Raw genomic sequence first — 20915 nt, forward strand, 5'->3', positions numbered from 1 at the left:
AGTCAAAATCCTTCAACATCATTCAACAAAATCGAACGGATGTGAAGCAAATGTTAAAGCCGTTTGCCCGGGCACCGGGCATTTTAGTTCCCTGCGTCCCTCATGGGAAGTTTTAGAAACGACGACGGCTATGGTGAAGACAACGACACAAAATAATAATTTCATTGGTTAAAAGATGAAAAATAATGGTACTGTACGCATTCTAGCACATACATATTTTTGCGGTACTCTGCTTAACAACTACGTCAAATCCAAAAATCCGAGGTTTTGATGACAACGCGAGCACACAAATGCTGAAACCGCTTGTACCAATTTATTTTTAGGATACTTCAGTCGCCCACATTGTACGACGAGAACGAGGTGGAATTAATAATCGTAACAGACGCACGATAGTGCAAAGTTATACTTCGAGGTGACGTTAACTTTTGCTAATTCGTTGAAGTCGCCGTCGTACATGTAGATCTTAAAGTACATATTAACAAGACCGCCGCGGCGTACGTTTAAACCAACCAATGGCTGACCCACCTCCGTGCTGCCTCTCTGTTTTCTCCCCAAGCGAAGCAGTGACCGAATTGAGAATCGGCGAATTCATGAAGGCCACCGTCCGCCCCAACACTGAAGTATCCCCACACATTTTTCATGCTTCGAAATGTTAACTCTTTGATGGTGCCGCTGCTGGGTTTAAATCCCTTAGAAACAAACAATTTTTTTGAGTTTCACCTTAAAGTACATAAATGGCAACAGGTTTTCTCCCGGGTCGCGGGGAGGAATTCACGAACAAATCGTAGCGCTGTAGTTGTTAGAACACTATTAGTATTTAAAGGGGATTTTCATCTGCATATTGACATTAAACATAAATCAAGTGAGTGTGACCAAAAAAAAATTGCACATGCGTGTCGCCAATGCCACCAAAATGATACTCTATAGACCGAATGCATAAATGGAGGCCAAAAATGGATTCTTTTGTTTATGTGCTAATTAGACTCACTAGCCTCGCTCTCAAGCAATATTTCTTTTGTATTTTGTACATGCAAACGAGGCTAGTGAGTCTAATTAGCACATAAACAAAATGCACAATAGCTTCAATATTTCAGAGAGACAAAGGGACCACAGGATCTGGTTATACTTTTCAATTCATTTGACGAGCTGTAGATTGTGATAAGGACAGCCCTAAAAGCACCACCAATGATATAATGCTGAATGCCCAATGTAAATACACATGGTGCCACTCACCTCGTCTGGGTTTTCCGAAGTGATGCGTGTAGCAATGACGTGTCCCTTTGGTTTTGGTTGGTTCTGGGGACTGAGAAAATAATTAATGTCATGTTTTTATAGGTACAGGCTTTCAAGCGAGGATAGTCAATTTTTATGGTTTTAATTTTCAAAAGACGTCCGCGCGAATTTCTTCTGCGCATCTTCTGCGCACGCGAACATTGTCGCAGTGGAATGCCTTTACTGATAAAACTATCGTTAAGACCTGGCCAAACACTCGCAACGTTAACATTTCAACGCAACATCTTGCAACATTGTTGGGCACAACATGTTGCGTACGTTTGGCCACCCTGTTGCGATATGTTGCGTGCGTTTGGCCAGTCCATTCAACACATGTCGCAACATCATGCAACAATGTTGCGTTGAAATGTTGCGAGCGTTTGGCCAGGCCTTTACATAACAAACAAGATGATTCTGAGCAAAAACGACCTTTATCCAGGTGATTTGCCATTTACTTGAAAAACGTCGGGACGACTTTTTTCAAGATTACCCAAATGCAATGCGTTTAAATATTGTCCCTTTGTGTCTGTCTATGCTTTTCTTGTTGTTTCATGTTGTTCAACGGTTTTAAGTGGTTATTGCAATCTTTCATTACACTTTTGGGCATTTTGGGTGTCATAACATTACATCATTTTACGTTTTACGTGGCATAGTCCCTTTAAGTGAAACCCTAAAGACGAAAAGATATCTCTGTAAGAAGTTATGCCTCCTTTACGCATTTCTTCCTTTGTTCCACCAAACGCTGAGAATAGATGAAAAGCATCCAGAGAGACGCCGGTTGAGGACAAGCTCTAATTTTTGCATCATCGCTATTTGTATACCATTATCTACATTGTCCACTCCTCAAAATCTTAATGCGCAGGAAATATTCTATGTTCGATTGATTCGATGATGATACGACATCCCAGAGTGTTTTGAGAAACGTAAGGCGAGGTGTGGCCCAGAAAGTTTTTTTTACATAGGTCCGTTTAGGGGGAGCATCTATAAAAATCCTTTTTATTTTTTGTCTGGGGGTTCGAAAGCCTCCCCTTCCGAATGGTAGTTTAGGGCATTAAAAACAAAGTCAGTTATTCAACTGAAAAGACACATCGAAAGAATATGACAAAGGATAAACTTTACATACTTGTCAAAATCTATCGGCTCTTTTCCAAAAGGATCAACACCATACATTGTTCGGACGTCCTTAATGTTGTACAGCGGGATTCCCATAGCAATCTGCGAGGCACGGAATTACAGTCATAATTAACACAAATGCGAACGTAAGATAAATACAAGCAACAGAAAGAAAAGTGGAATATGGCTGAAGAGACTCTACCCACTTAACCTAAAAGCGAAAAAACGCTATTAAGGAGCTTTCGCCACGGGGACAACAGTTACGAAAATTTTCATCTAAATATATACGTTCTCGTCATTGTATTCTATGCGAGTTCGCAATTCTTCCAAATTGTTTTACGAGTAGAATGTGAACTAGCAACCAAGAATGCACTTGGTATGGGCTGTGATAAAAACAGGAAAGGGAATAGCAAATTTCCTTTCGCTAGTTTTCGCTAGTTCATTATTTTGTTGCATTGTTGTTTTGCAAACGATGGAACCTAGCCGTTCGCTCAACAAAACGACCAATGTGATTGGTTGATTCTTGGTCGCGTGCTCATGATCAAATACAAATGTATCCCGACCGGGATGCAATTCAGCAGTTGTTGCCCGCGGTTGTTTGTTTTGCTGCATGTGATTGTTCAAGGGAAAGTCTTCCCTCGGGAAACTAGTTAGTTTGGTTTTTCCTCAAGGCCTTCGTCTCGGGAAACATCAGGAATCGAGAGAAAACTAAAACAAATAATTTCGCGAGGGAACATACTCGTACATTAAGTATATAATATTGCCCGTTCATACCTGAAGCTGCGCTGCGGGGAGATTTATGTCAGATACCATCTCCGTGCAAGGATGTTCGACCTAAAAGAAGAAACTAACTTATCATCTGTCCTGCCCAGAAGAGCAACCAGTCACCCTTATCCAGGGAGGGCAAGTACAGTAAGAGCTTTTTATTTTCAGTCATTTTGGCATTTTGCACGGACCCTTAAGCCCAGACGCACTGGAGCTGCGTACTCTACAAATTCAATTTTCGAAACAAAGGTAAAATCTGAAATTTGCCTCTGGCGGCCATCTCACAACGAGACGAGGATTTCCCGCTCACTCAAATACTTCGCGTGATCTCCACGAAAGGTAAGGGAATACATGAAATTCTCCTCGCCAAGAACAATGATATTTAAATATTCTACAACGTAGTAAACGATAAAAGTCTCGCAATAGAAGCTTGTGTTATTCGATAATGTGAAAATAAGAGGCCCTGCAAATTGTTATTTGGCCACCCCAAGTACCTGTAATCTTGGATTAAGTTCAAGGAAATGAAACGTATGAGACTCAGCATGATACAAATATTCAACTGTTCCTGCACTGACATAGCCCACCAAACGACCGAGTTTTACTGCATCCTAAAAAGAAAAAAATAGAAATATCTTAAGTGGGGAAGGAAATACAATAGGCCATTTCCGAGTGCATGTCTCCCTCGTCTTCAAAGCGAGTCTAAGAGCGAAGTTTTTCTTATGAAAATTAGATTTCATTCATGTGTAAAACAGAACTAATTACCATCACAAAAACTTCGCACTTAGACTCGCTTTGAAGATGAGGGAGACATGAACTCGGAAATGGCATATTAAGGACCTTGTGTGGGGGGTGTGGGGAAGGAGGTGCACTACTGAAGTGTTTGGGAGCTTACACATATTTGAACAACGGAAATGGAGTTATTTGAGGTGGCTGAGAACCAGTTTCACCACTAGATATAGATATAGATATTCTTATTAGAAGGGTTATAACTAAGACAGTGTATCACATAACAGCAAGGTTATGGTTCCATATGAAACACCAATATACTATTGCTTAACAAAATGCGCCCACTATTGTGACGTAATAGGTTACAATGGCAACATGAAAGCTCTCCAAAACCACCCCATATTTCGTCTTTCCAGAATTGGATCTAGGGAAAAGTGACGTCATTAATTCACTAGCTTAAAATTTCAGCGTGTTAACGCAGCTTATTATATATGAAAAACACGAGTTTAAAAGTCTATAAGCCCAAAACTCCCGTGCTGCATATTAATTCAGCCGCGTACACACGCATTGCATTCTTAAACTATTGAGTCTTTGCTTTGAGGTCATTTTCTCCTCGATCCAGCTCTCTCAAGATTTTAAAGTTACTAATGGCGGGCCATTAAACAGAAAAATTCCAGTTAAAATAAACAGGTGTCTTTTTGAAATCAAGACTCAAAACTTGGATCAGTCACTGTTTAGTTAACATAGTCTTGAATTCCACATAAAAATAAAATGTTTTTTTGGGGGTCATAGTAGCCCTTTTAAGAACAGATAAAAGAAACAAAATTATTCTTGGAACACCAACAGACAGTTGTCCCCAACCCAAGAGCACACCAAGGTTGGTAGGGGACTCTTTGGGTGTCCATGTATCAATTTTTAACTTCAAATTCTAATTTTTAAACTACATCAAATCTGAACTATTTCTTATTTCTCCAAATTTTGCTACTCTTTTGAGAAAAAACTATCTCCTCCCAAATATACCTAAAAACCAACAAAAAATTTACAAAACACCCAAAACATTGATTTGTGAAATGAGCATAGGGTTTTTGTATTGCTTGAAACGCGAACGAGATTTCTTATTTTTCTGTTATTTATTTAGTTGTTTGAGCAGGTTGAAGTTTTGGCAGCTATTCAGCTGATGTGGACCTGCTATACCCACCCACCTATATACACAAAGAGGACAGCCACAACACCGGGAACTTCATCCCCTACTCTTCTCGAATAGTGTGTGGGTTCTTTAACGTCCCACAGGGAACTAATGAACATGGAAGTTATTTGAGACGGGACCTCCGGCTTATCGTCCTTATCCGAGAAGACTTGAAGGTCTTATCATTTGCGAATGTAATTACAAAGGCAGCACTTTCTCCTCAGTTATTTAAAGACCCTGAGTGTTGGTCCGGCCGGAATCGAACTCACGACCTCCCACATGTCAGCCCGGTGCTCAACCGACTGAGCCACCGGTGCGCGGTTTATTTCCATTAAACCGATCTTAAGCCGCGTGAAAACGGCTTTCAGGTGTACCCCTGTCCACTTCCCCCGTAACCCATTTTGTTTCATTCTTTCATCAATTTTCGAAAAAAAAACTGCTTTGAATTGGGTAAAGATCAACGGCATTTGAATTTTCATATTTCATATTCTTGCACGCCGGTATTTTACTTTGCGACTTGATTTTTCTCGCTCAAAAATATTGCACTTTACCGCGCAAAGCCGCGTCATAACCTTGTCAACTCCGCAGCAAAAACGTACTTCGGATTTGCCGCGTGGAAAAAAACTGTTCGAGCGCGGTGACGCACGGTCATTACCCGCGGCAAAGACGAGGTCTTGCCTCATCCCGTGGGGAACAAGTGGTACTGTATGTTATCCACGGAATCCTTTTCGTGCAACCTTGTCTCGTGATTAAGTTGCGAACCGATTTGCACAAAAATTAACATAGACAATTCCTTTTCTTCTCTTGTTGGACCAATCCTTGCCAGAGGTAGAGGTCCGTTCTACTTTCAGCAACGTTTCTCGGAACGCTACAACAAATTTAACTGTTGCGCTGTGCAGATTCTCTCCCGCAATGTGTGCTTCGACATCTTGGAGCATTAAATAATGAAAACGTTTCTGGGTCCTCACCAAAGGCCCACTTTCTCGAAAGTCCCAAAACTTAAAATCGGGCCTTTTTCGGGTATCATAATTCCCTAGAGATTTTCACTATCATTTTGCTTTTTGTTACTTGAACACATGTTAAACGACCTGGCCCCAGTTGGTAAAAGACTGGATAAGTCACTTTCTTACACACCTTTCTAACTAGATGTGCTTAGAGTATGCATATTATACACAATTACAAGGGCAAATGCTGTACTGAAATCTTTGCAGAGATTAAAACCAATGGATAGTGACTTATCCACCGGATAAACTTATCCGCGGCCTTTGAAAAACTGGGGCCAGCTTATGAAAACAAACAGATGGCAGTTTCGTAAATGGTTTTTTCGGGCCAGAAAACGTAATCGAGACTTTCGAGAAACGGGCCCCTTTTCACCAAGAGCGGGATAAATGCCTGGTGTAACAATTGTGGAGTGTTTTTGACTTGCAACCAGAATTCTATTGTTGCAACAAAAGTGGTGAGAGAACTTGCCGTAGCTGAGTGCTGTTGGTAAAAATCCTTTTCTTTGATCCATATACAAGTATATTTGTTACCTCTTCCATCTTCCTGAATACTTCAGGCTTTGCTATGGAAGCAGGAGCCTCCTCAATGATCTTTTGATGTCTGCGTTGCACTGAGCAGTCTCTTCCAAAAATGGACATTGCGTTGCCATACTCATCCGCCAAAAGCTGCACTTCGAGATGTCTTGCACTTGGAATAATTTTTTAAAAACCCAAAATTTAATTGAACACCAAGATAAATCTAAAAAAATTAATTAATTTCGTGACGAAATAAGGAAAGGAGATCAAAAGTCTTGAAGGAAACATACTTTTTAGCTAGCTTCATAACAAAAACTGGGGAGCCAGGAACCTCAGTTTGAACCTGAAAAAAGAAAGAATACTTCAATAATAAGGCTGTATAAATGAATAATCTGGCAGTAATAATATGGATCTATAAGCCCATGTAAAATTTAAGGCTCCTTTAAATATCTATTCAACTTTGCCCAGACAGGTCCTGCTTCTTCTTCTTTTTAATTTTTTGAAATACAATCATTCATTTGTATTTTACATCTATTGCGCTGTGTCTCTGCACTTTTGCTACATATTTCCTGAGAACCAGCTAAAAAGCAAGACAATGCGAAAACCACTATTTGATTTAATTTACTACAGTATATGTACTGTTACTTGCATGCACTAATTTTGGGAAAATTTGAGTAAAATTAACAACTACATCACAAAGTGGAGGTTGGGTGGCTGAGACATCCTGGAGCTTCAACTTTTGGCAGCCAGCTCTAAGATGGAGACTGTACCCATGACTGGCAAAACATGAGCCCATAGGCACCCATCACACTCATGAGTAGAGGGGAGAGAGAGATAAAAAACCACTTAACACTTCACACAAAATGCTTCTACTTCCCGCCACATGGATAAATGAGCTCTACAACCCAAAGCAAGAGGAATCCGACGCATGGGCAAATATAACAAAACCACTGACAACAACTGAGCGCAGTCATAACCTCATCATAACAATGGCTTAAAGTGAACATTTATTGTAGGAAGCATTTTTTTCCTTTACATGACAGAATAATAACATCTCAATTACTAACTGAGCATGAGGGCTGTACAGGGAAATATTGGCCCGAGGTCGTGTTAGTAAGGACAAAGCCCAGTGTGGTCCACACAAAAACGACTGAGGGCCAATATACCTCAGTATGGTCCCAAGCAAGTGAGGTTAGTAACTTGTTTGCTATGTGGCATCATTTCTTTGAGCGATTGGACACTTCTCCACTTGGTAACTGCTCGTAATCTTCGTCTTCCATCAATAACCTTTGAAAAGTATCCTTTTAAATGTAAAACTAAATTTTGCTTGCTATAATTGTACTGTTGTGATGAAAAGATTAAGGACGGTGCCTACTATTGTTATTGCGCATACGTTCTGCGCATCTCTAGATACTCGGACTTCCTATCACCGATGCACACTAATGCAGGGATAGTTTTGCGCAGTTTAAAACTATGCAGATAAAGTACATCTTTGTAAGTACTCTTGGTATCCAAAAAGAAAATGGGGGGTAACCATGCATTCTTGAAAGATAATTGAGCTTCAATTTGAGAAAGAACGCCATACATTGCTTTGTATTTTAAAGCTCTTTACAAATATTGTTCATGAATTATCTTTGAAAAATGCGTGGTTACCCCCAATTTTCTTTTTGGATTTCAATAACACCTGTTAAGATCTACCTTTTCTGCATAATCACAAATTGAGGCAAAAATACCTTTGAATTATAGGCAACGTCCTTAAATTCTGCTTTTTGAAAACTTTGTGAATTTCCCTCAACTTGAATTTCCCGGGAAAGAGAGAAAATACAGAAACAGACCATTTCCATGGTAATGGTCCATACTGTAAAAACCCAACCAAAAACCAGCCAATCAGAGAGCTCCATTTAGCCATACATTGTATAATATACCTGACATATTTGAATGCAGCTAACCTGTCTGAGAAAGTTTGTAAATTCATCATCATTAGATGCTTTTCTGATTCCTTTCCCACCACCTCCCTCAGAAGCCTTGATCATCACAGGGTAACCAATGTCCCTAGCGATCTACGAAATACAGTAAGAAGTCAAGCCATCACTTAATACAGAAATTAAAAGCTCGTCTTAATAACCCATTGACGCCTAGGTGTGAGACTTAATAATAGATTTTACTCTGTCTGACGACAGACGATTTCACTTGTCATTGAGGGACGGGGAAAGTTCAGGAGTCACTGAGAAGAAAAATGCACTGCTTTCAGTGAAGACAAATTTCATTCCTTATGATGTTCCAGCAAAATATAAATCTCATGACCCAAGGATTAAATAGTGTGAGCGAAGCAGACATTCCAAGGGTAAACAAGAATTTATGCAGTTTCAAATGTTAATTTCAATTTTATTAGCCCTTGCCAATCAGGTTGGGTTAAATACGAGCAACTGCACCCATGAGTTCCTGGTCAAATTAATACACCCAGATACTTACCTTGATGCCTTCACTGACATCTTGTATACAGCCTTTCATGTAGAGATCATCCGACACACTTACAACTTTGCCATCAACAAAGTCATTGGATGTGGCGTCAAGTTTAAGACCTGTCACCATGGAAACCATCATAAATTAATATTTATTTATTTATTTATTTATTTCTGTATTTATTTATTTATTTTAAAGAGCCTGTCACCTAAAAAAATTATTTTTTCCCAAACATCCAGCCTCTACATTTGCATTAATTAAAAACAAAATGTGTTGTATTTTAAACTTTTTACCCTTTATGAGCCCTTAAAAGTTGAAAAAATAAAAGTAGAATTTGACCTACAATAAGGAAAAGCAAGGAATAGGAATAGGTTCAATACCGAGTCTTTATGTTACAAACTACAGTACTTTGCATTGGGAACATAAACTGTTCCTCACAAAATCACAGTTTGTACACTTTCTCATACCAAAAATTCAAGGACTTTTCAAGGACTTTCAAAGGCCAAATTTTGAAATTTCAAGGACCTCTTAATTACGTTGAAGAATTTACCCATGGAAAAAGTCTGACAGTACAATTCTTGCTCATTTTCCATATAAACGTACATGTATGAAAATAATGCAAAGGTACTCTGTCTGGTAACCACTCTTGACCTCACAGCTCATCATGTTTATATGACATGACTTGAGTGGCTGATTATTTTCACTGAAGTTTTCAAAGATTAAAAATGTGGGTCAAAAAAAATTTCAAGGACCAAGAATGAAGAGAAGAGATGTACTCTCAAAATTCAACCTGGGTTTTCAAGGGTTTTCAAGACATGTACAAACCCCGTAAAATAAATGCAAAGTAAATTGTAACAGGAACACAGAACTAACCCATTCTCCTTGCTAGCCCAAATGTGTAGGAAAGGATTGCTAAGTCAGTGAAAGGGAGAGTTTCCAAGAAACGGCTTCCAAAGCAACAACACATGATAGCAGAAGAGCTTGTTAAGATGCTAGGCACTTTAATCTGCACTTAATTGTATGGAGATGGGAAATTAGACCGCAATAGAAATGTTTGAGTTCTATAGACATACTGGTAGGTTGTTTCACATCCAATACGGTTATACCCAATGGAAGATTGGGGAAAATTCTGTAGTGAGTGGCAAAGGCTTCTTGACAGGCCAAATTTGTAAAATAATTGAATAAATAAACCGGTATGTATGACCCCACAATTAAATTACTGGAGAGGTAGTGTACCTTGCATGAACCTTACCTGATCCACTCCACGGTAGGGTTGGGACACCAACAGTCTGAGCAACAATAGTTGATGCAATTTTATCACCCAGAGCCCACATTGCTGAAGCAGGGGGACCTGTATATCACATAGAAAGAGACTCTTCAGCTCTTAAATGACAATATTAGAACATTTCACAATTTAACGCATACATAAACTTACCTATGAAGGTGATACCATGTTTTGAAAGGAGATCAGGAAGTTTTGGATTCTCAGAAGCGTGTCCCCATCCAGCCCAAACAGCCTATAGAAAAAGAGACGTTAACAACTTCCAACACCTTGTTAAATTGTCTCAAACAAAATTTCCAATTTTGGATGAAATGTTACAGTAAAAAGACGCCCCTTATTGTATCTACTGTTGTTCACAGTACTAGTGACTGGGGGCCTGTTTCTCGAAATTCCCGCAAACTTTTCGGACCTGAAAAGCCATTTGTGAAACTGTCAATCGCTTGTTTTGGAGAGCCGATGTCTTGACATTTTTTCAAGGAAATAAAAAGCAAACTGACTGTGAAGTTTGATGACTTAAATCCTCTCCGTTCTTGAGATACGGAGGGAATTGTGACACCCGAAAATGGCCCATAAAGTTTCGGGACCTTCGAGAAACGGGCCCGGCCAGGCCCTTTTCATGTCTAGTGGGATCTGGCCCTTTAGAAAGTAAAAATATTTTAAAATTACCTGAACAGGGATTCTTTTGGCGATGTCCAAAATGAGTTCAACATTCGCATAGTTGTGATTGTTTGTTCCTCCTGGTACTGGAACATACTGATCTGCCATCTTGATATACTCAGCATTTGCCTAAGGAACCAAAATTTTGTCCATTTTATTCAAGCAACCAACAAAAGCCTGGCAAACAGACCAAATGCCTGGAGGGTGTGAACTACAGGTTGCAAGTAGCAAGTTAGGGTTGCAGATCACAGTTTCACAGTAGCTGATACAACCCATAGACCGAATGCATAAATGGTGGCCAAAAAAATATTCTTTTGTTTATGCGCTAATTAGACTGACTAGCCTCGCTCTCAAGAAACATTTCTTTTGTATTTTGTCCATGCAAACGAGGATGATAAGTCTCATTAGCACATAAAGAAAAGAATACTTATTGGGCTGTCATTTATAAAATGCATTCGGTCTATAACTTTGTTAATGCTAACATTAGGCCTAAAAAATAATGTTTATTGTAAGCATAAGGTTTGCATTTTTGTAAAGGTTTGGGTTGTTTCAGTTATAGTAAAACAATGACCTGTAACCCTAATTATAACCTGCAATCTGCAACCATCACTTTACACCCTCCGCCAAATGCCTCATGTACATAATTTCCTGCAGCCAATGAGCCACACCTATAAAGGTTTGAGAATCAGGACACTATGAACTGATAGCTGATTAGCTAACTTCTAGCTCAATTATGACGAGGCCGTAAGGCCATGAGCGAAGGTATACATAAATTATGTCAGCTTTCTTGAATTCATACTGGGAAAAGTAAAAGTTCCAGTTGGCCATTTGGATGAATACTGTCTAGCTAAAGTGAATGGCCTTAATTGTCAGACCGATTTTACCAATAATTTTGGACTAAGAGGCTGATATTGCATTCTTTGTAATATTAGGTGATGCCATTGTGTGGTCCAGTTGCCTATCTAAGCCCAAATAAGAATTAGAGTAGCTGCCATATTGCACACACTCTCACATAATCACAAAGGCAAGTCCCAGTGAAGACAGGATTTTTCGTCAGGCTTCTTTGCAAATGTCTCTTTAAAACCTTACATTGTGATGATTATTGTAATACCAAACACATTTTCCATCCCTTTATTTCATGTCATGTATCTGCACCCTTCATAGTTCAATGTAATGCAACGCAAAATTTAAAAAACCCATAAATATATATTCCAAAAAAAGGAAAATAAACACAAAAATGGAAAACCTGGCAAAGTATTTAAGTGTGAACACTAGACTAACCCTAAGGTCTTCAGGTGTAACCATGGCAACAAACCGAATAGCCTTCTCATTTCCAAACAATTCATAGGCCCAACGTCTGACAGATCGCATACATTTCACGGCAGCAATACCATTATTGGCAATCAAAACTTTTTCTACCACTCTCTTCCCTCCAAATCTTTTAACGAATTCAGCTGGGGTAGCAATCTAAAAGCAGCAAGTAAGAACAGAATTTCGTTAAAACTGGTTTCAACATTTGATTTAAAGATCAATACTTCACAAATGTTTCAACCTAAACATATCTGACAATTAAAGAGAAGGTGGTAGTCCAAGTCAAAATCCATTTATGGCCTTCGTCAATTTTTGAATGGAATCTTAGAGTCTCAAGAACAACAGATGATCAGATTAAAAGTTTTTTAAAAAAAAACCCACTTCATTACTTTGAAAGATGCTTTATACAGGCAAAAGTGTATCATTGGTCAATGGTCACTTAATTATTAGGTCTTGGAATTGTTTAGTTACACAACTGTAGTCAGAATAGGACACCTGTCAACCATTTGTCTGTATGAAAACTTACTTTGGGATACTAAGAAAAATGTCCAAAAAGAAGAAACACAGTCCAAAAATGATTTAGGATTGTATTCACAACATATACTCTTCATTCAAGAATTGAAACTTTACAATGTCAGAGCTTCTTTCAATTTTGCATGATACAACAACAAATAAGATGAGTGCTTCTGTTTTATTTTATTATTCTTCCATCAATGGAGCAATTCCAGGTTTTCATCTTTTGGAATACAAAATTAAGATGCCTTGACAACCAGTAAATGTGCAATTAAAATAAAAAAGGTGATATCAGAGGGCAATTATAACCAAAGAAATTCCAACAATATTAACCCAGAGTGATTAAATGTTGAATGAATTCATGATTTAAAAATCCAACCAATGTTCAAAGGAAAACAACTTAACTAAAATAACAACTGTGAAATGCAACATAACATACCACAATCACTATTAAAAGGAAAACATTAGCAATTTCATCCATTTTTTGAAATGTACATAACTACCATGGTCACAAAAGCACTGCCCTAGTTGAATAAAACCAATTCACACTCAAGATAATTTGCATTTAGAAGATTTTCTGTCATTTAAGCTGTATCTTCTGAGGTTACCTGAGTAGAGCGTTGAACCATCATCTGGCAGAATGTACAATGTCAAAGTTATACAACTACACTCCCCCAACACACCCCCAAAGTCATTGTCGACGTAAAACGACTAATTAAGTTTGGGTCTGATCGCGTTTCATAAGGCAGACGTCCCAATCGATATTTACTGTACATGCAAAACCTGTTGTTGTTGGCTTTTTTTTCTGAAACGCGGACGCGAGTTTTGTCTAGCAGATGGTATAAAAAAGAAGTTATCCAAGATGAACTTCCAAACAGTCGATCCGTCTCGCTCTGTAGTCATGGCGTGGTTTTAGTGACGATAACCTGTAAAACAGGAAACTTGCCAAGGAAGTATCAAAAACGCTTTGCGTTCTCAAAACCCACAAGCTGCTTGAAATTAACTTACGAAAATAAAATCAGATCCTTGTCACGAAAATGCCTTATAACGTTCGTTTCAGAGGCACAAATATAGAAAATCAAACGGCTTTGTCACTGCAGCATTTCGCCGGCCAACAGCTGCGAACTGTTGCATTTGAAAGAGACACTATCAGCTTACTACCACATACGTTGTAGTCCTTGGAGCCTTTCGAGTCAATCTTCAACGAAATTCCATCTTCACTCACGTCTGAATCGTTGTCCGAAGCGGACATTGTCGACCTGGAGACGAAACGGAAAAACCTCCATCACAATGTAAGCTTATTTAACTTGTAGTTCTTAAAAACACAGCTGAATGGACATGTAATTTTGCTGTCATATAAACTTTAAAGTATTTGGAATGTGGCCGCAAAAAAACAGACCATTTATCGTCCAAGATGGACACTTTTCGCCTTCCAATGACCTCCTAAGACTCACTAAATCGTGAAATAATTTTAAAAAGCCGAGAAAATGCACGAACACTGCCGCGACATCACTCCACGGGAAGGGGAAGGGAAGGGGTGCTTTTGTCTACTGAGCATGTTCAAAGCGTGACAAACACGTGAACTCCAGCCGTTACCTAAATCATGTCACATATCACTCGTGAACTCGAGACAAAACTCAAGTTTGCATAGACAAAATTAAACATCGCTTAGATAGGTGTTTATATTGCTTTGTTAATGCAGCAAGCTACAAGATGTCAAGCAAAAGCTTTGAAACCAATCGTTTGTTATTGACGTGTGTCACCCATTGCGTGACACGCGTCCTACACCTTGAAAAAAAGGGGTTAGGGTACACTAAGAATATTTCGGTTTTTTTCCTTCATATTTCAGACCAACTACAACTTCTTTTCCACTGTTTTGACGAGGAAACATTTTTCCTTTCGTCGTGGAAATTATGCCGCTGGCACTTCTTTGAATGCTTTAGTGCACGAAAATGGAAATTCACATTCCACTTCTTGTCTATCCTGTGCTATCTTTAGAAAAATAGGATAGTTATTATATGAATCAAAAGTCCAAAATCTGCAATTTAAAGTTCACCTAAAAAAAAAAACACAAAAAGTTGCAAGTTCAAACTCTTTGAAGCGCTTTCCACATCCTAGTTTACATGGCATGATAAAAATTTAATAAAGTAAAATGTATTTGTGCATGTTACAGTTTAATAAAACTCGGTGAAAATTGAAATTAGCAGTACAGAAAACTTAATGTTCTTAGCAAAAAAAGCGAAAACGTGACGCACCTTCAAAACGTACGTGACAAATCTAAGGCACGTGCGTACGGTTTGTGCTCAAGCTCGTGACATTCCTATTTCTCTTATTTATCTCATGATGAGGAAATTCAACAAAAATTGTCTTGGGATGTAAAGGAATGATTTAAGCTTACCCAAAACGCGGTTGCATTTTCCCGTGATGACAATGTCGAAGGTCGAGAGAGGGAAAAAGTTTCTACCTTTACATTTTCTCAAAGAATTGGGCGTGCCTCGTGACAAAACGGCAGCCTGACTTTAGGCTGATTTTGCGCCGATTTACTCTACATTCCATAGAAACACTGTTATGCGGTTATGTAATATTTTCGTTGCTTGACTAATGCCACGACTGAAGAATCAACTTTTTTTCTTTCGAATCCATGAAAGGCAAAAACGCAAAAGAGAAAAAATGAGAAAAAGTTTTCGCGACGTATGATTGCGGTGGTGAAACCCTGCGTAGGATGATTATCAATGAAAATGTAAGAAATATAGATGATAAGTGGTAATCCATTCTCTCAATCATGCCACCCATTGCGGTGTGGGCTATTTACTCAGAGCCTCAAACATGTACAACACTTTCTTTGCGTAACAGAGACGGGTTAGGCCTTGCGTTTACTTGTAGACAATTTTTTTATGGAAAGGCCAGCTGGAAATGAAGTATGAAATTTTCCTTTTCCCAAAATTCAAAAAGGTCGTCGACTTTAGCTCATTTCAGTTCGTGCCTTTTATCTACAGATACTGATGCAGTAACTTCTCAAAAGAGAAAGACAAGCTAAAAATAGATAATTTTCCTGCAATTTTAACCTTTCACGGAAACGCTATGTCATATCTCTTCAATATCTCACACTCTGGGCAACTTGAGGTTAATGTACACTTCATTGCATGCGCTTGACCTTCGATTTTCTGATATGCTCTTCTAACCACGCGTCCTGGCAGAGCTGCATTTATCTTCCCAGACTAGTAAAATAAGAAATTCAAGGCCCCTCGTATTAAATACAGGACATTGATCCAGGGTACTGATCTCATACCGTTAATAATTTAACTTTTTATGATGAATATTTAGAGAAACATGACTGCTATCATATGAAAGATCCCACGTATCAAACAAACTTCCCAAATCACGAGTATTTGTCTCTTACCTCTTGCGCTTACCTTGAAAGTTCTTCTGAGCTTTTCATATTGCACTGACTGGTAATAGTTCGTTTATGATGATAACGCCGCCAGTGAAGAACAACAAACAATAATAAAGCAAGTCCAACAAGGCCAAGCACTGCGATCATATGTCTCTATGTTTGCTAGAGACGCATGTGTAACGGATCGCCAATTCTGAGCATAGGGATGACCAAAGGGCGGAAATGAAGCTCATCGGATCAGTCAATAAGAGAGGATATAGGGAGGGGTGGGAAGGGTTGTAGGGAGAGAGGGTGGAAGCAGTCGACATCATTCTCTAATTTTCCTTCCCATTAACCAGTAACACGGCAGTATCTTATCGTCTATCATCGAGAACAAAATTGGACTAAAAATAAAATTTCTGTGCATTGGACCAAATATTCGGTCTCGGGGAGAGTAAGGAGCTTTCAGACCTTTGGCCCAAAACAGCGATTGTGCTAATAAAAGTAACCGAGTATTACGCTTCTGGCAATGCCCAATTTTTCCCAAATTATGCTCAATTGCAAAATTATGCAATTTTTTTCTTAAAGTAGTCAAAGTGTACAGTCCAAAATTATATTTATTGTTGTTAACATGATATCTTTATCTTGAGTTACACGCTCTGATAAAACACAACTACTGCACTTCATTCCAGACTAGAAGAGGTGCTTTAATGTGTGTGATGTTAGTATGACATTTGATATGTTTTGACACAGCGGGAACTGAGACCCATGCAGTTTTTACTTCAGGGATGCCCAGTCCTCTAAACGACTAACGATCTTCCCCGGCTCCCCCTCAACAATAAAACCCCTAAGACGAATGAAAATAGACTGAACCATGGACAGAACTTGAAAATAATCGACCTCCGACCAACTGATCAAGCAAGTCGTGACTCTGGTAACTAAATAAAAATATGCCGATTATGCTAGCAGTGCCACTTTTCGATAAGGGCTTACTCTGCTCATTGCCACGTGCGTGGACAATAAAAAACGAGATTACACCTTTTCTTACAGCCGGGAAAAAAAAATCGTAATCTAACTGAGGTAGTACTTACTATTAGCAAATAGCTGCAAGTGAGATGCTGCGAGGGGTCCTTCTCATTTCACGACAAAAAGTTCACCGAAGTTAATTGTAATTCCTGTCGGGCGGGGTTGGTATCTGGATGGGGGACACCAGACTTTCGTGCACGCCACATGTAACGTAATCGGCCTTTATTCAATCGGAATACTGATATTTAACGGGATCCTAATCATTCATCACTTTATGAGACATAAATCTAGGAGTGATCATTGATTATGATCATGAAGTGAGTTCGTTGGGAGAACTTTGGCGGTTGGAAGCCGAGATGCCATGAAGACGATGCAGTTACGTAAAGAACGTTTATCGAACGTACGAGGATGTGGAATGTGGCTAAAAATGGAACGTTTGGAGTAAAGAGGTCACTAAACCATTCGTGACCTTGATGAATACTTTCAGCGATTAATAAAATTGCGCTTGACACGATTTCTGTTGAAAAAAACTGCAAAAGGACGATGCCACGAAAGCAAGAGGACCACCAGTTAATGCCACTGATCCTACTTACTGCATCTTCCCAAAATCATCTCCAACCAGCTAACAAATAATCACGGTAAACGGATCCAGTGTTGGAACGCATATATATGGGGCCTAGGCCCCACACGGTCCCGAATAGTGTGGCTGCGAGCCTTCAATAATCTATAATCACAACCCTTGTTTAATTAAACAACAAAAATGGCCTAGTCTTGACCGGCAATAAAAGCTGACGGCTTGAACCAGATTTTTCTCACGATTAAAGTCTCGTGATTTATGGAGGTACATATAAAAGACCATTACAAGTCAAGTAGACTTTGTCGATAGGTAAAAGGATCACAGAAAGCTGAAGTAGGTAAGCCTCAATTTATTCTCGTCCCCGGGCACTGCTATTCTGACTGTCGTTGACTACGGATCCTCGTGCGTACTCTCCGAAAATTGAAAAATAATTGTGTCATCGCTTTTTACAGATTGAGCTACAGTAGGTGTAGATTAATCTTTTCGCGAAACCAGATCTTTTCAGCCAATCATGTGATTCCAATTAATTCAGAAACTCGTTTAAAAATAGCTTTGGCTCTGGAAACATCGTGGTGTAGACTTTTCATGAGAGTGGAGATCCTGGTCTTGTCAAGGCTTTTCCAGGTGCGCATGCGTAGAACTTAAAGTTTTGAGAAATACACAGCAATTTGTTTTAAGTTGTAGTGAATATTTGATGACAAAAAATAACTACAGTAGTACTCAGACAAACTGAGTTCCAGATGATTCCAGGTCGCTGGAGACATATAATGGTGTTTTGTGGGCTTTTCCTGAAAGCAAGAGATCTGAGTCATTTGGTCATGATAATCAAATATTCTCTGACATTTGTTGGAGAAAACGTTTCGTGGGAACAGAGACTATCTGTAACACTCCTTTTGGTCGACTCTCCTTTATTCCGCAACTATATCTCACGTGGTAACAATAGGAGCAGACAATTAACAATTACAACTAACTCCTTCGCATAATTACAGTTACAGTTTGTTTCTTCGGTACCGAACTGTCAAGCTCGTGTCAATCATACGTTACAAAACGCCTGGAAACAAAACAAGTTTGCTCGGTGCCTACGTTAGCGTATTCTTTCTTTAAAAGCTTGTGCCTAGTCGAGCAATCTATTTGACTTACAATAGGTTTTTACAGAGGTTCCACAGCGGTTTCCGCAGCACAACAGAAGTCAGAAATATGAAGACTGTAAGGAACATGTTAGAACAGTTTAAGAAGCAACATATCTCAGAACTCGATAGAAAACGATAACAGAGGACTGAGAAATGGTGTCACGGGCTTAAATCAGTACCCATTTACCGAGAATATTGACGTATCACCCCGATGTGATGAAAATACAGAACAATATTGAGTACCAATTGTACCCCTAGTTACAATAACTTGTGGTGTTAAAACTCACGTAAACTTAAACAAGGAATCTTTATCTGTCAGTACCGCTTCTCTCGAGAATCCAGCCTTGGAAACCGCTTCGTTTTTATGAAACCATTCTCAAGTAAACCCTGGGTTGTCTGGAGTGGATTACGAAACAGCCTTTTTGCAGACAACGTTTTCACACTAAATTCCTGATAGGAGAAAATGTTCATGAAATCACAACTTTTACAGAGATAGCACAACCTGTGCCGTTTCACAAAGTAGCGTCCAGAGCCTGGAAGAGTTATTTAATTTTATCTTCTTACAACTGACTAATGTGACTTTGCCATATGCCTGCACCATACCGGATTTGGTGAACCTTGCTCAACATGAAGTCTCCAAAAGCTTTTACAGTGATATTACAACCTGTGCCGTTTCACAAAGCGGCCTCCAGGACCTGGAGCAGTTATTTCAATCTTCTTACATATATCCAGACTGCGCGATCCAAAATGGCTAATGTGACTTTGTCATATGCCTGCACGATGCCGATTTTAGTGAACGATGCCGTTTTTGGTCACAAGGTTTTTTTTAGCTTAGTGGTCAGAGCATTCAGCTAGAGTACAGATCGATCAGAGGGTCTTTGCATGGTTAAAGTGCTACTACGGTCATAAAATCAATTTTTCTTTTTCCGGGGTTTTCAAAACTATGTTAACTAAACAATTAGTGACCCAAGTTTTAAACCTGGATTTAAAAAAGACAACTGTTCATTTTTACTTGAATTTTCTTACTTAATTGTCAGTCGTTACTTACTTTAAAATCTTGAGAGAGCTGAATCGAGGATAAAATGAAGTCAAAGGCTCACTTGTTTATGAATGCAATGCATGTTTACACGGCTGAATCTTTTCTTATGCTGCACGGGTATTTCGGTCGTTGAGACTTTCAAACTAGAGTTTTGTACGTATAATAAGCTCCATTTACATGCTGAAATGTTAAGAGAGTGAGTAAATGACGTCACTTTCCTAGATCCAATCCTCTGAGGTCCAATCAGTCCAATCAGAAATTTCTTCTGGCAACGAGTAAACGTAATCTACTCAAATGTTATTAGTAAATCATGCATATAAATCGAGCATAGTCGAGTCCCTTTTCAAGCGTATTTACAATCCATCCATGCACTCTACATATCATTATGAAATACCGAGAACATGAAGCAGTGCTCCTAAAAATTCAAAGATCAACGCTTCGTTTTTTTCTGGATTTCGAAAAAAAAAAAATTGAAGTCTGTTTACGAGACAAGTGGCCCATCAGAGCCGGAGCTTATCCCGGTTTCTGTGGCATGAAGCGACTAGGAGTATTTTTTTTCTCCCCCCTGGATGGGATGCCAGTCCATCGCAGGGTTAACCCTAGCATTTCGCCGGTACCCATTTATACACCTGGGTGGAGAGAGGCACCGGATTTCAAAAGTATGTTAATTAAAAACTAAGTTACCCAAGTTTAAGCCTTGATTTAAAAAAGACACCTGTTTATTTTAACAGGAATTTTCCTATTTAATGGTTCGCAATTACTAACTTTAAAATCTTGAGAGAGATGGATCGAGGAGAAAATGACGTCAAAGACTCAATAGTTTAAGAATGTAATGCGTGTGTACGCGGCTGAATTATACTAATACGCAGCGCGGGAGTTTTGGACTTTCAGACTTTTAATCTCGGGTTTTGCATATATAATAAGCTGCGTTTGCATGCTTTAATTTCAGACCAGTGAGTAAATGA

General features: G+C 39.0%; 1 protein-coding gene across 4 annotated transcripts in view; it reads right to left on the reverse strand.

Moving 5' to 3' along the window:
• The window catches only part of LOC138042104 (acetyl-CoA carboxylase-like), an 81270-nt gene extending 64860 nt beyond the window's left edge, over positions 1-16410 (reverse strand). The window contains exons 1-15 of one of the 4 annotated variants that reach the window (XM_068887856.1): positions 16219-16410; positions 13974-14064; positions 12263-12448; positions 10991-11110; positions 10478-10559; positions 10295-10393; positions 9052-9161; positions 8529-8639; positions 6870-6922; positions 6595-6751; positions 3645-3758; positions 3160-3219; positions 2396-2487; positions 1234-1303; positions 526-689 (exon numbers count right to left, since the gene is read on the reverse strand). In XM_068887856.1, the coding sequence (XP_068743957.1) occupies positions 526-689; positions 1234-1303; positions 2396-2487; positions 3160-3219; positions 3645-3758; positions 6595-6751; positions 6870-6922; positions 8529-8639; positions 9052-9161; positions 10295-10393; positions 10478-10559; positions 10991-11110; positions 12263-12448; positions 13974-14064; positions 16219-16346 (1637 nt within the window). In that variant the 5' untranslated portion in view covers positions 16347-16410. Of the gene's footprint in view, positions 1-525; positions 690-1233; positions 1304-2395; positions 2488-3159; positions 3220-3644; positions 3759-6594; positions 6752-6869; positions 6923-8528; positions 8640-9051; positions 9162-10294; positions 10394-10477; positions 10560-10990; positions 11111-12262; positions 12449-13973; positions 14065-14204; positions 14341-15870; positions 15959-16205 lie in introns of those variants that run through there. The other 3 variants (XM_068887858.1, XM_068887859.1, XM_068887857.1) reach the window with 3 other exon arrangements.
• Between the last annotated feature and the right edge of the window lie 4505 nt (positions 16411-20915).

This window comes from Montipora capricornis, chromosome 3 (genome assembly GCF_036669925.1).
Source record: "Montipora capricornis isolate CH-2021 chromosome 3, ASM3666992v2, whole genome shotgun sequence".
Lineage (NCBI taxonomy): Eukaryota > Metazoa > Cnidaria > Anthozoa > Scleractinia > Acroporidae > Montipora > Montipora capricornis.